This window comes from Castor canadensis, chromosome 4, assembly GCF_047511655.1.
Source record: "Castor canadensis chromosome 4, mCasCan1.hap1v2, whole genome shotgun sequence".
NCBI lineage: Eukaryota > Metazoa > Chordata > Mammalia > Rodentia > Castoridae > Castor > Castor canadensis.
This window is the reverse complement of record NC_133389.1, coordinates 179,198,273-179,212,820: the sequence shown is the minus strand read 5'-3', so window position 1 is coordinate 179,212,820 and position 14,548 is coordinate 179,198,273. Positions and strand designations below refer to the sequence as shown.

At 37.6% G+C, this 14,548-nt stretch overlaps 1 protein-coding gene across 4 annotated transcripts in view; it reads right to left on the bottom strand.

The window, feature by feature from the left end:
- Window positions 1-14,548, bottom strand: part of LOC109695972 (UDP-glucuronosyltransferase 1A6) — a 172,070-nt gene that overhangs the window by 101,563 nt on the left and 55,959 nt on the right. Inside the window, exon 1 of one of the 4 annotated variants that reach the window (XM_074072038.1) lies at window positions 2,976-3,229. The exons of the other annotated variants lie outside the window; for them this stretch is intronic. Within the exon in view, the coding sequence (XP_073928139.1) occupies window positions 2,976-3,158 (183 nt within the window). The 5' untranslated portion in view covers window positions 3,159-3,229. Of the gene's footprint in view, window positions 1-2,975; window positions 3,230-14,548 lie in introns of those variants that run through there. 4 annotated transcript variants of the gene reach the window in all.

Genomic DNA, 14,548 nt, shown 5'->3' with positions numbered 1-14,548 from the left:
AAAATTTGGAGGCTACTTAAAAATCTAAACATTGATCTACCATATGATCCAGCAATACCACTCTTGGGGATATACCCAAAAGACTGTGACTCAGGTTACTCTAGAGGCACCTACACACCCATGTTTATTGCGGCACTATTCACAATAGCCAAGTTATGGAAACAGCCAAGATGCCCCACTACTGTCGAATGGATCAAGAAAATGTGGTATCTATACACAATGAAACTTTATGCAGCCATGAAGAAGAACAAAATGTTATCATTCACTGGTAAATGGATGGAATTGGAGAACATCATTCTGAGTGAGGTTAGCCTGGCCCAAAAGACCAAAAATCGTATGTTCTCCCTCATATGCGGACATTAGATCAAGGGCAAACACAACAAGGGGATTGGACTTTGATCACATGATAAAAGGAGAGCACACAAGGGAGATATGAGGATAGGTAAGACACCTAAAAAATTAGTTCCCATTTGTTGCCCTCAACGCAGAGAAACTAAAGAAGATACCTTAAAAGCAACTGAGGCCAATAGGAGAAGGGGACCAGGAACTAGAGAAAAGGTTAGATCAAGAAGAATTAACCTAGAAGGTAACACACATGCACAGGAAATTAATGTGAGTCAACTCCCTGTATAGCTATCCTTATCTCAACTAGCAAAAACCCTTGGTCCTTCCTATTATTGCTTATATTCTCTCTTAACAAAATTAGAGATAAGGGCAAAATAGTTTCTGCCGGGTATCGAGGGGGCGGGTGGGAGAGGGAGGAGGAATAGTGGGTGATAAGGGAGGGGGTGGGGCAGGGGGGAGAAGTGACCCAAGCATTGTATGCACATATGAATAATAAAAAAAAAAGGAAACCACTAAATAATTCCACACCCATTTGACTATGTAAAAGTCAAAATAAAATAGCTGGGAGCCAGTGGCTTATGCCTGTAACCCTAGCTACTTAGGAGGCTGAGATCTAGAGGATCGCAGTTCCAGGCCAGTCCCGGTAGAGTATCCAAGACCCTATCTTAATGCATAAAAAGGTGGGTGTGTGGTGCATGCCTTTCATCTCAGCAATGATCAGAAGCATAAAATAGGAGGATTGTATCCAGGCTGGCCTGGACAAAAGGCAAGAGCCCATCTCCAAAATAACCAGAGCAATAAAGAGCTGGAAGCATGGTTCAAGCTCTAATGTGCAAGAGCAAAGCACCGAGTTTGAACCCTTGTACCTCCAAAAAAAGAAAGTGAAAACAAGGTATGATAAAAAATGAAGACCCACTAGTGGAAAATTATTTACATCTTTAAAAAGTGAAGTATTAATATTCCTAGTCCTCAAAAGACTGACCAAAATTACTAAATATTAATTTAATTCATAAGAGAATATAATTCATAAGAGAAAATGCAACAGCCACTATATCTATGAAAATAAGTTGTAAAATTGAAGCAGCTACACACAGTACTTTTACCCAGAAAATTAACAAAACTTTGACAGTTTTACAACGTCTGGAACCAAAGATGGTATGGGAAAATTACAGTTCTCCTAAATCAGTAGTCTATGAGATTTTCCAAAATTTGAATTCATTTTCTCAAAGTTATTAAAATCCAATATGTACATACCATTAGACATAGCCACTCTACTCCTAGAACTCTAGCCTACTGAGATAAGAGCACAAAAATGGAAATAATTAAATATAAAGCAAATATTTCAGGATGGTTAGCACAGTTCTGTTTATATAAGCAAAAAGCACAAAGAGCTTAAAGAGCTATCACTATTGGTTGATTCAGAAAAGTACAGGGTATGAAAATGAAAGAGTATAGTGCAATTATTAATGAACATGTCAGATCTGTAAGTATTGGACTGTGAACATGTCTATACTTTATTGACAAGTGAAAAATACAAGAAAATTAGCTCAGTGTGTTGCTAATTTTATTTTAATAAAATAGGTGTGAAAATATACCCTAGAAGTATACACATATAATTTGAAGAAAGTGGGAGAGACACAGACCAAACTAGTAAAAGCATGTTCCTGTATAAGGAAATATAAAATTGGAGTAAATGAATGTTTTTTCCAGTGTTTTTATAAAAAAATATTAAAATACAGCCTGGTTATTATATATAATTACATCAATTGTATATACATTCACATTAACAAGGGCAGCTTTATAAAGTTTGTCAAATCAAATTAAAGTGAAAAAAGTAACTCCTTAAACCAGAAAGAGACTACAAATGCGATGAACATGAATGACAAATCACAGTCAGTAAGGAATTTTTCTTTTAAATGTTCAAAAATGTCTCAATTTGCCAAGGAGAGATGACATACCTTAGACAACGGCTTTCCCTGATGGCAGTTGATTCCACCAATGAAGATCGTGTTGGGCATCACAGGTCTGGGAAACTCCAGAACAAAATCAGTTCGTAACAGCCAAATTGATGTATGACTGAACAAATCATATGTTGTGACTGGGCTTTGGAGAATTTCAGAGGCAATTTCTAGGGCTTTATTGAAAAAATAAGGGCAAAATAAATGTTCCTCCAAGAGGGAGATATGGTTCCATACTCTCTCCTTGAAAGTCATGGCATCCACAAAGCCCAAGAAAAGTCTAGGAACGTAAGAAAGGGGACTGGGACACTGTGTTCCTTCTTCAAGACCATAGCAAAATACTCCTCTGGAAAAGATCACGGATGGGAGTGAAAAATATTTGGCAACAATTAAGCCACACATATCAAAAGGATCCAGAAATACCGCATCAAAAGTGGTCTCTGTTAAGAATTCTACTAATGTCTTGTCATTAAACAAACTTCTACAATGTGAAAATATGATGTCAAAAAAACTTTTAGATGAGCCCGTTAGTATAGCATACGAACTTTGTTCCGGATTTTTCCATTGAGTGTCAACAAAAAAGTTGAATGCACGGTCCAAATCATCTAGAGCATAAGAAGTTGAATAAGTCTTCACTGTAAAATTCAGTGATTGTCCCAGTTGCCAACTCACCTCTGGCATGACTGTGACCACCTCATGCCCTCGGTGGATGAGTTTCTCCAACACAGACCTCATGGTGAACCAGTGGCTCCCACTCATGGGCACCACCAGCAGCTTGCCTGCTTCTGCAAAGCCTGAGGCCAGCAGCAGACACACACACAGAGGAAGGGGGGCAGGCAAGACTGTGGGAGCCATGGGTAACTGCAGCCCAGAGCAAGCCAGATCCCCAGATTCTACATTCCTCTAAATATAGGCCGTGGAAGAAATATGGGAACAACACATTCCACAGAAGACAGCCTGTATGCATACATTTGTAATTGAATGTAATGATTTACTCAGCTAATGAGTCACTCAGAAAATGATTAGCTAATGATTTACTCAGAAAAAACAATACTTAAAGAGCAGCATTTGCTGAGATACTTACTTTCATGTTTTCCAGGTGGGAAGAGTTTATGATCTTTGCTTTAGGGAGAATTATGCCTTGTTTGCAATCAGAGTTTAGAAACTGAATTATTAAGCAATAGATTTGGACTTTGAGAATTGAGAAACGTTAAAAGGTAAAGTAAACTTGAAGACAGTAAGTACAATTTAGACTTTTATCTTTAAACTACCAAAGAAATGTTCTTTACTCAGAGTGAAATGGTAACCCAGTTCCCAAAGGAAGCAGTGGAAGACCCTCCGTCTTGCCCTGCTCACTGAAGTGGAGTTGTGGTTCATAAACAATGTACGGAGGCATGGCCGCTTGTCTTGGTTTACGTGTACAGAATTCCTCCTTCATTTCCAAGCCTCTGAGCCTCTGAAATGCTGAAACAATACTGACAATTCACCTGCATGGACCATTCCAGGGACTGACTCAATGTGGGCAACAGCTGCTTTAAGTCACTTGCTCTTCATACAGCCAGTGCAATAGGTAGACACCTACTGAATGCTTTCTCCAAGCATTGTGCTGACATGCTTTTTTCTTTCCTATATCATGCACATACTAAACAGACATTGACACCTATGTTGTGAGCTCTCCCAATCACCCAGGGGTCCTCATTCAGGAATCTATGTATTTGTCTCCCACACTCTCCTGAGCACTCTGTGAGATCACGTGCTATGCCTTCTTCATGTTTTCATCCTGCTTCCACTGTACCCACCTGAACACAGAAAGTACCCAGGCAATGTTTGTTGCATTGGACTCAATTACAGTAGGCAGGTTTCTAGGTGCCTTTTTGGGTGAGTTCTGTGGTGCATAATCTCTTTCAGGAGCACAAAATAGCTCATTCCAATATCCTACTGCTAGTAGACATTTGCTTAGTCACCATTTTCCTTGGTGACTGGAGCTCTATTTGGAACATTGTCTTTGAAAAACAAAATTGAGAATAATGTCAACAACTGGCACAATCTGAAGAGTCATGTTGCCTTCTCCCTATGGAAATTCAACCAGCAATTGCCCACAGACTAGGACAAATTTTGAATCCGAACATTTGGACACAAGCCTAAGCCACCTGCATGGTCCACAGAACTGAATGAAATTCAATTTAGAAGTGTAAGGAGGATGTCTCTGTATGACTTGGCAACCTTCCTCCTTCCCTAATTCAACCAACACCAGATATGGTGTAATTCCCTGGCCTCATGGTTTAGAGGTGGAAAGAAAATGAATGTAGTCATCCAGTTTCCTAGAATCTGAGATGATTCCAAGGAACCCTCCACGGTCACCTCACAGAGAACACTAGTGGAGATAGCACAGCTAGATCACTCCAGATCTAGTAAAAATTGAAAGGAGACTGTGCTCACAGCAACCAGCATGCAGACCACAGTGCTGCTGCCAGCTGTGGTGCTTGCTCACAGAAACTTGCCAACCCCATAGACCAACCATGTAGCTGAGCTGATACCCACAACAAGCACAGGAGGCAAGTCAACCTAGTTTTTGTTCCTACACTGTTATTCTCCCTACACAGACTCTGGGTCCACCACAATAATCCCATCTAGCACAAAACAAAAATGAAAAAAAGAAAATAAGGAACATGTTACATACAAAGGATCACCACATGATTTTCTGCAGATTTCTCAGATCTATATGCTGAAAACTATAAAATGGTCATGAGAGAAACTGAAGAAGACCCATATAAACAGAATGATATTTCATTCTTATGGGTTGGAGGAATCAGTATTTTAGTATACTAAAATTCCATAATATCTTTAGTGCAATTAATACAATTTCTATCATAATACCAATTATATTCTCTACTGAAATTGATAAAAATAATCTTAGAGATCATAATGAGCCACAGAAGGCTCCAATTAGTCAAAGGAATCACAAGTAAAAAGAATAAAGCTGAAAGCGTCACATCACCTGACTTCTGTACCACAAAGCTATGCCAATTATAAGGGCATAGTAATGGCAAAATAGTATGCACAATAACCAGTGGAACAGAACAGAGAGCCAGAAATAAACCCACACATCTAGAAGTAAATAGATTTTTGACAAAGATAGCAACAATGTACAATGAGAAAAGAACAGTCTCTTCAATAAATGTGCCAGGGAAATTTGATCTATCTGCAAAAAAAAAAATGGACCCTTATCTCACACTATATATAAAAACTAACTCACATAAATTTTTAAAACTTGACAATAGAAACTGTAAAAATGCTAGAAGAAAACATAGAGAAAAAATTACATAATGTTGGTCTGTGTGATGACTTTTTTATTTGATCCAAAACGTACAGGCAACAAAATCAAAGACAGACAAATAGGATTACATGAAATTGAAAACCTTCTTCATGGCCAAGGTAGGAATAGTGTGCAGAAACAACCAAGGATTCAGACAGTATATTTGCAGGCCATGCATCCAACAAGAGGTTAACATCCAAAATACATAAAGAGTTCAAACAACCCAATAGCAAAAAACAAAAAAACAAAAAAACTCAACTAAAAATGACAAGAAAGCCATAATCCTAGCTACTTGGGAGGCTGAGATCAGAAGTATTCAGGCCAGTCTGGGCAAAAAAATATTCTTGAGACCCCCATCTCAATGGAAAAAAGCTGGGTGAGGTGGTGCACACCTGTCATCCCAGCTATTGTAGGAAACCTAAAATAGGAGAATCATGATCCAGGCCAGCCTGGGCAAAAAGCTAAACCCTATTTCCAAAATCACCAGAATAAAAAAGCCTAGTGGCATAGCTCAAGAAGTACATGCTTGCCTGGCAAGCATGAAGCCCTAAATTTAAACTCCAGTATCACTAAAAGAATGGACAAGGAACATGAGTAGACATTTATCAAAAGAATACATACAATGGTCTAACAGCATCACTATATATTAGTAAAATGAAAATTACAAATACAATGAGATATCATCTCACACCTACCTGATTAATTATTATCGAAAACACAAAATATAACAAGTGCTGGAAGGACATGGAGAAATGGGAACCCTAGTACACTGGTGATGAGAATGTAAATTTGTAAAAGGAACACTTTTTGGAGAAACCTCAAATTCTAAAACTGGAATTACCCTATGATTCAGCAATCTTATTTCCTAATGTTTACCAAAACACTAGAAATCAGTTTGTCAAAGAAATGCCTGTACTCCCATGTTCATTGCACCACAATAGATAAGCGATAGAATTAATCTGTGCCCAACACAGATGAAAACATAAAGAAAATGAAGTGTGTGTACACAGTTTAATACTATTCATCCTAAACAAGAAATTCTCGTTTGCAACAATGGATGGAATTGGAGAACATCATCCTGAGTGAAATAAAAGAGCCACAGGGACACAAATCCCACATGTTCTTACTTATCTGTGAAACCTAAAACCAAACTGATAAAAAGTTGTTCCCAAACAACCCAGTCCCAGTATTTGAGAATGGATCCCAGGTGCCATGAGTACAAAGCAAGAGGCAACAGGTCTAGGATTGCAGAGTGCAATTTGTTGGGGGAACTTACTGACAGAATCATGGTCCTGGGTAGCAGCAAGATTAAGTAGATCCCCCTAATTTGGATGAGAAAGATAGGCTTACAGAATAAAAATGACTTCATTCAAGGCAGAATGTACTTGGTTTATCTCAAACTAATATCAGAGTCAGGCACATTCCTGGCACCAGGGGATAGCTGCATACCTCCATCTACTACTATTTTGAGAGTGTTCTGGGAAAATATGTGGGAAAAACAATCAGGCTAATCAGGCCAATCATGGTAGTTATGGCTCAAGATGGCTGCAGTCATGTCAAGCTGAATTCAAACAAAAGCAGACAGTAGAATGGTGATTGCAGAGGCTGAGGTTTGGGAGTTAAGGACAGACAAAGGTCAAAAGGCACAGAATCTCAATTAAGAGAAACATGCAGATTGTGCTATCTATTGTACTGCCAAATATAGTTAATAATAGAATATTATACATTTAAAATTGCTAGGAGAATAAAATTCAGATGTTCTTACCTCAAAAATGTTAAGTTTCTGACATGAAGAATATGTTAACTAATTGGATTTATTTATTTATTTATCATATTTATAAATATAATGACATGTGTACCCCATAAAATATACAATTATAAATCTGCAGTTTCCAATTTAAATCTCAAAAGGATGATAGACTTATAAGTGATCTACCTTCCCTTGATAATAGAAATCAATGAAATAGAAAGAAGTGAAAACAGCAGCTGCTTTTGAAGATATCAATTAACTTGATAAAGCTCTAGCCAGACTTCTGAGGCAGAGAGAGAGAGAGAAAGAGAGAGAATATCAGGAATAAAAGAGGCAGTATCATTCCAAATTCAACAGATACTAAATATAATAACAGAATATTATGGAAAATAACATATTGTTAATGTCAACCACTTTGAGAAATTCACTAATTCCTTAAGAGACACAAACTACCAGAGTTTATACAAGAATAAATCAATGACTCAAAACAAAAGACCTCTTTCATTTAAATTGAAACTACATTTGGAATGAAATTATCCCACTCAAAAAAAATCCTCAAGTTCACATGAATTCACTGAAGCACACTAAAGGAAGAACTAATACTAATTCTTACAAACTATTACAGAAAAGACAAGCATTGAGAACTTCCTAATTTATTCTCTGAGAACAGCAATACCACAATACCAAAATCAGACAAAGACATTACAGGAAAGGAAAACCACACACCCCATGACCACAAACACAAAAGCTCTACCAAAGTTGTTGTTTATCAAATTCAATCATTTATGAAAATACATAATATCCAAAAAGATTATAATCACCTGGTCACCTGGGATTTATACCAGGGATAAAATGATAGTTTAACATTAGAAAATACATCAACATAGTATGGGCATGTTCAGAAAATCATTGTTTTCAATGGCCAAAATGTGGAAGCAACCCAAGTGTCCATTCACAGAGGAATGAATGGATGGGCACAACGTGATACACACATACAGCGGAATATTGCTCAGCCTTACAAAAGGAAAGAAATCCTCACGCACACTACAAGGATGAACCTTGACAATAGTATGAATGATGCACAAAACAGGCCACTCAAAAATACAAATAGGGTATTGATTCCACTTTTATGGGAAATCTGAAATGGGAAAATTCATAGACTTGAAGAGAAGAATGATTCTTGGCAGGACAATAACAAGAAGAGAATGAGAAGTTCTTATTTAATAGGAAACAGTTCCAGTATGGGAAGACGAAAATGGTTTTGGAGATGGATGGTCATGAAATTGTACAGCAAAATGGATGTACCAAATAGTTAACTGTACATTTAATGTAGCTAACATAGCAAATTATATGCAATATATTTTATTGGATATATTTTAAAGATAATAAGGGATAGGGATGTAACTCAGTGATAGAGTCCTTGTCTAGCATGCACAAGGCCCTGGGTTTGACATCTAATACCATGGCAAAAAAGCATAAAAATATAATAAACCAAGATAATAAATTATTTAAATGAACAAAACACTAAAACTGTGCAATTATCTCAAAAGGCACAGAAAAGGATTTGACAGAATCCATTCATGATTAAAATTCTTAGCAAACCAGGAAAACAAGGAAGTCTTAACCTATTAAAAACCCACAGCTGACATCACACTTAAAGGTGAGTGACTAATGCTTTACTCCTGAGATGACACTCAGATTCAGGATGGCTGCTCTTTGTATGTCTATCACACCTTGCTCTGGAGGTCCTACCAGTGCAATCAAGCAAGAGAAAAACAAAAGGCATCCAGAATGGAATTGAAAGAAAAAATTCATTCACAGCAATGTGATCAAGAACAAAAAAAGTCAGAATTCTTGGGTTCACTGTCCATGAATGTTCCTAGCAGCATCATTCATCACAGTGGGAAAGAGGAAGCAATTCAAGGCCCATCAATGAGTGACTTGATAAGAAAAATGGGGCAAATTCATATAATCAAATATAACTCAAGCATACAAAGGAATGGAGTATTGATGCCTAGGACAACATGCATGAGTCAAGAAACTACTGGAAAGAAGCCAGTTTTAAATGACCCCTTAATATGTGAACCCAATTATGAAATACCCACAATAGGCAAATCCATAGAAACAGAAAATAAATTGGTGCCCAGGACTGTGAGAAGGGGAAGAAATAGAGAATGACTATTATGTATGGGGTTTCTCATTGAGATGAAGAAAATAATCTGAAATTATAAGTGATGACGGTTGCTCATATAGGTAAACACACAAGAAACTACTGACTTGTATATGTGAAATGGCTGAAATTTACACAATGTGGATAATATCTTGATTTGTAAAAACAAACAAAATGCCTAGTCTTGAATTCTGGCGCCTTTACTTAGCAGAGGTATAACCATGGGCAATTCACTCAATTTCTCTAGGTCTTAGTTTCATCATTTACAAAGTGGGCATTCTAATGATAACCTATGTGCAAGGGCTTAGGGAAATACCTACCATGTGGTAGGCAGGCAACATATGCTAGATTTCATTACATTTAATTTGTAAGCTTTCCTAGGAGGCAATTGCATGGATCTGAAGGTTAAATAACGTATGGAAGGCTCCCAAGACAAGCAGAATTTTGATATCTGATCAGTGTGTTTTCAAGAGAGCATGCATGCATGGTTAATGCTATTAACACTGTGCAGCCTTTATATAACTGTGCTAGAAAGTGCACATCACCCACCAATTACAACTAGTGATGATTCACTGTCTACATACTGTGCACTCTACATGCACCATGGCATTTCATCAGGATATCAGCACAGGGTGGTACTACTTGATCTTTAGTTGAACAATATAGAAACTGAGAATCTTACCCAAGGATACTTATGTGTCAAACATAGGGTATAACTGATATCTGGTTCAAGGAAAATACTCCTTTGAATCCAAGCTACAGTAATGCCATTTTGTACAATCGAAACACAAACTTCCTATCCAGATCCGGTTTTCTTCCGCCCACTACTGGGTGCCACATAAACTTTGAGTTCTATAAAACAGGAGCTGGGTAGGATAGGTTAGTTTCTTCAGTGACAACAAGACTCCATAATCACCATTAATGAACTCAATTACTCATGAAATAAGACTATTCCAGTTATTCTTTGGATTGTGGATGCCATCCCTATTCAGAGTTAAGCATTTGTTTTTTCTAAATCTCTTTGAGAAATTCACACATCGGGTTTGGATGGCTCAGGAATCCGTGACCTCAAGATTGGATCTGACCGTTTATATAGGTGTTGGAATCATGACTCAGGGTATAACTTTTCTATTTTTTTAAATAGCTGACACCATCCACAAATGAGTCTCCCAGTGGGAATCTCTTTCTGTCTGTCTTCCTTCCTTCCTTCCATTCTTCCTTCCTTCTTTCCTTCCTTCCTTCCTTCCTTTTCTCCCTTCCTCCCTCCCTCCATCCCTTCTCCCCTCCCTCCGTCCTTCCTTCCCTTCCTTCCTTCCTTTTTGGTTTTATTTTGCTTTTGAAGATATGGTCTCACTCTGTAGACTAGTCAGGCCTTGAACTTGCAATCCTTCTACCACAGCATCCAGAGTAGTGGGATTACAAGCATACACCACCATACCTTACTAAGAAGTACTTTCTTGATGAACTCTCTGCAGCATGATTCCTGCTGTGGAAGGGATAGAAAGGAAAGACTTCAATGGGGAAAGAGGCAGAAAATAGGAAAGGAATGGGAGCTTTTGAAAAAGAACAGGGAGCTAGAAAGTAGAGAATGAGAGTTGCAAAAATTCAAGCCAATGTCCCAAGGAAGACAAAATTACAGATGAACTAGATAGCACTAGTTGGTAGCAAGGTAGGTCACAGGTCACCATACTAATATGTTGATTGAGGCCATCAAGTAGGAAGTAGCATTTAGTGATTTTTATCGTATTCTCATGGTACACTGAAAGTCAAAGAAGGTGATTAGTAGAAACACCAAAAATACACATATGGGCCTCTGACAAAAGGAATTTCAGAGAGCAACAGGCAGAGTAAATCAGAACTCAGTGGAGGCTCCAACTGAACTACCTGTGCAGGAAGTCTAATAGGAAAAGAAAAAGTAAGAACCTTCCTTTAGTGAGCCTCAACATCCAAAAGCACTTATTTTTATATCATAAGGAAGGAGCCTACAAAGGATGAAATATGAGATTAAGAGTGTTAGTCATGAGGAAGAATCCTTGGTTAAATCCTTGGTCATTTGGTATCAGACTAAACTGCAGTCAGGCAAAGCCTAAAATACAACTGCTTCTAGTCCATATCCCAGCTCACAGTGCTAGCTCAGTTCCCACCTACACAGCAGGCACCAGAGTAGACACTGTAGCACATGTGAAGAAACTCTCACAGCAATAGTTTTGCCTTATTGTCCAAGCCTATCACCTGGGCTTTCTATTTTGTATCTTAAAATTATGAATCCATAATAAACTGGAATTTTTCTGATTGTACCTTGATCTCACAGTAGTACAAGAGTACTACTTTCAAATACTTAATTTCAGGATCTTCTGGAAAGAGTGTAATTGTTTTCTTACCATTACAAGATATGCTAACAGAGAAGAAACAGTGCTTGCCTTGACTCCTTCGGTGGTCAATGTCCTAAATCCTCTTCTATAGTTACCCAATGGTAACGAACTCCTTCAAACTACCCTGTATCTCCACTGAACTCAATCCCCCAACACAGACAACAAAACAAACTAACCTGGCATCCCATGACTGTGTTCTAGCATGTTCTCAGTGGGAGTCTATCCTTCCATCCAACCCTACAGACTGAAAAGTGTATGGACAGTCACTCCTTCAGGATAATCCACGGTGCAGAACATCAGGCTGAACAGAATGGCTTTGAGAAAGAAGCTCAAGCCCCTCCTTCCTTGGGAAAGACACCCAAACTCGATCCTCTGCCCACACAGAGAAACCAGACTCCACCCCCACAACACTGTTTAAGGAGAAGGACCTGTGATAGTTAAATAGAATGTTAGAAGAAATAAAGCAATGTGAAATAAAAGTTTGAGTCCTGATTCACACAAATCAACTGTTCAAAGGCATTCTTTCTCTTTCTTTTTAAACTGTGGTAAAATACACCTGACAAAACAGCCACAGTCATAGCATTTTAAAGTGACCAATTCAATGACATTTAACACAGTCACAATCCTGTGTGACCACCACCACTCTTCTAGTTCCGGAGCATCTTCATCACCTGAAAAGCAAATCCTTTTCCCCTGAAACAGTCACGCCCTGCTCCCCTCTCCCCATGGCCTCTGGAAACCACAGCACTGCTATGGGTCTCTGTGTATCTGCCTGCTCTGGAAACTTCATATAGATGGATTCATACCAGAGACGACCTTTGGTGTTTGGGGTCCTTTACAACACACGATGTTTTTAGACTCAATCATTTGTAGCATTCATCTCTGCATCATTCCTTTTTATGGGTGAATATTATGCTGTTGTAGGAACATCTACATTTGTTTATTTATTAACCCATGATGGCTTGTGGGTTCTTGCCATCAGTTTTCTATTAAGAATAGTGCCTCTAGGAGAAGGTGGGGTGGGGCAGGAGAAAGAACCAACCCAAACAATGTATGCACATGTGAATAAATGAAAATTACAAAAAAGAATAGTGCTTCTATGAACATTTGTTCAATACCTGTTTTTTATTCTTGGGGTACCTTCCCAGGAGCAGAAAACTGGATGGCACGGTAATCCCATGTTTAACTTATTAAAGAAGCACCAAACTGTTCTCCACAGTGGTGCAACATATTACATTCCAACCAGCCATTTCTGAGAATTCTAATTTCCTTCCATCTTCACCGATTTTTAAGTTATTGCTTCAGGGAGCTTATAAAAGTAATGGAAAGCTGACTAATACAAGTAGTATAAATAAAAGATGTATCAATATTAAAGAGGAAGTGATTTGTGGATGATATTGTATACATAATAAGTCTCACAAACCAATAAGGCAAATTTGGAAAATGACTGGAAAGAGGATAAATAAGAAAGGGTTGGGATGTCACTCAAGTGGCAGAGTGCTTGCTTAGCATGGAGAAGGCCCTGGTTCTTACCATAGTAATTACAAAAATACAAATAAATAAAGATAAATGTGGAAAAGGATAGCTGCACACTATCAGTAAGTACTTCAAATTCAAGATGGAAATAGCTATAGCAAACTACTTTCAAAATAATAAAATACCTAGGAGTAATTTTTAAGAAGTCAGGTAAAAATGCTTACATAAAGTACAAGTTTTTAATAATGGCCATAAAATAAGATCTGCTAAAGTAAAAAGGAATCCATATTCCTATGGAGGAAGACAAAAGCCAAAGCATGTCAATCTTTCTCAAATTAGGGAGAAAATTTTTAATGTAATAATAAAAGAGGCCCACAGGATTTTTTAAAACGAAACACAACCATTTTAAATTTTACACAGGAGGACATATTATAAGACTCATAAGCAAACCTGAGAAGAAAAGACTGGGGAAAATGCCACTTCCCCACCAAACATTACAGCTCAGTTAAACCTACGTAATCAACACGTGCTACTGAGGTACAAAGAAATAAATAAATCAATGGGACAAAAGGAAGAATTCTGAAGCAGATACAAAGAATATAGAAATTAAAACATGATAAAGATGCATTTCGTTTCCACGGATGAAGGATGGCGTTCTTATTGAGAAGGGTGGGTCAAAGAGATTCCCTTGAGAAAATAATATTCCGTGCTTACCTTAAAGGTCTCATTGGTGAAAGTATAATTCATACCAGAGGACATATTTCTATATCTCAGGTTTGGAAAGACCCAAATAAGTAGGAATTTAGAAACCACCAAAAAAAATTAGCCATATGACTACATGGAAATGAAAATGAAAAGATGAAACGTGCTAGTGAAATATTAATTGCAGTATATACTAAAAAATGCAAGTGTTAATATCTTTAGTATTAAAGAAGCTTATTATAATTACTTACAAAAAAACAAAAGCCCTATCAAAACTGACAAATGTAAAAGGCCAAAACATCTATGAAAATTAATGTAAAATTGAAGTAAGTACACACAATATTTTTGACTAGAAAATTCAGAAACTAACAGTTTTACAATGTCTGAAGCCAGGGACAGTATGGAAAAGCTACCACTGTCCTGAATCACTGGTCTTCCTGTGAAGTTGTCCATGATTTA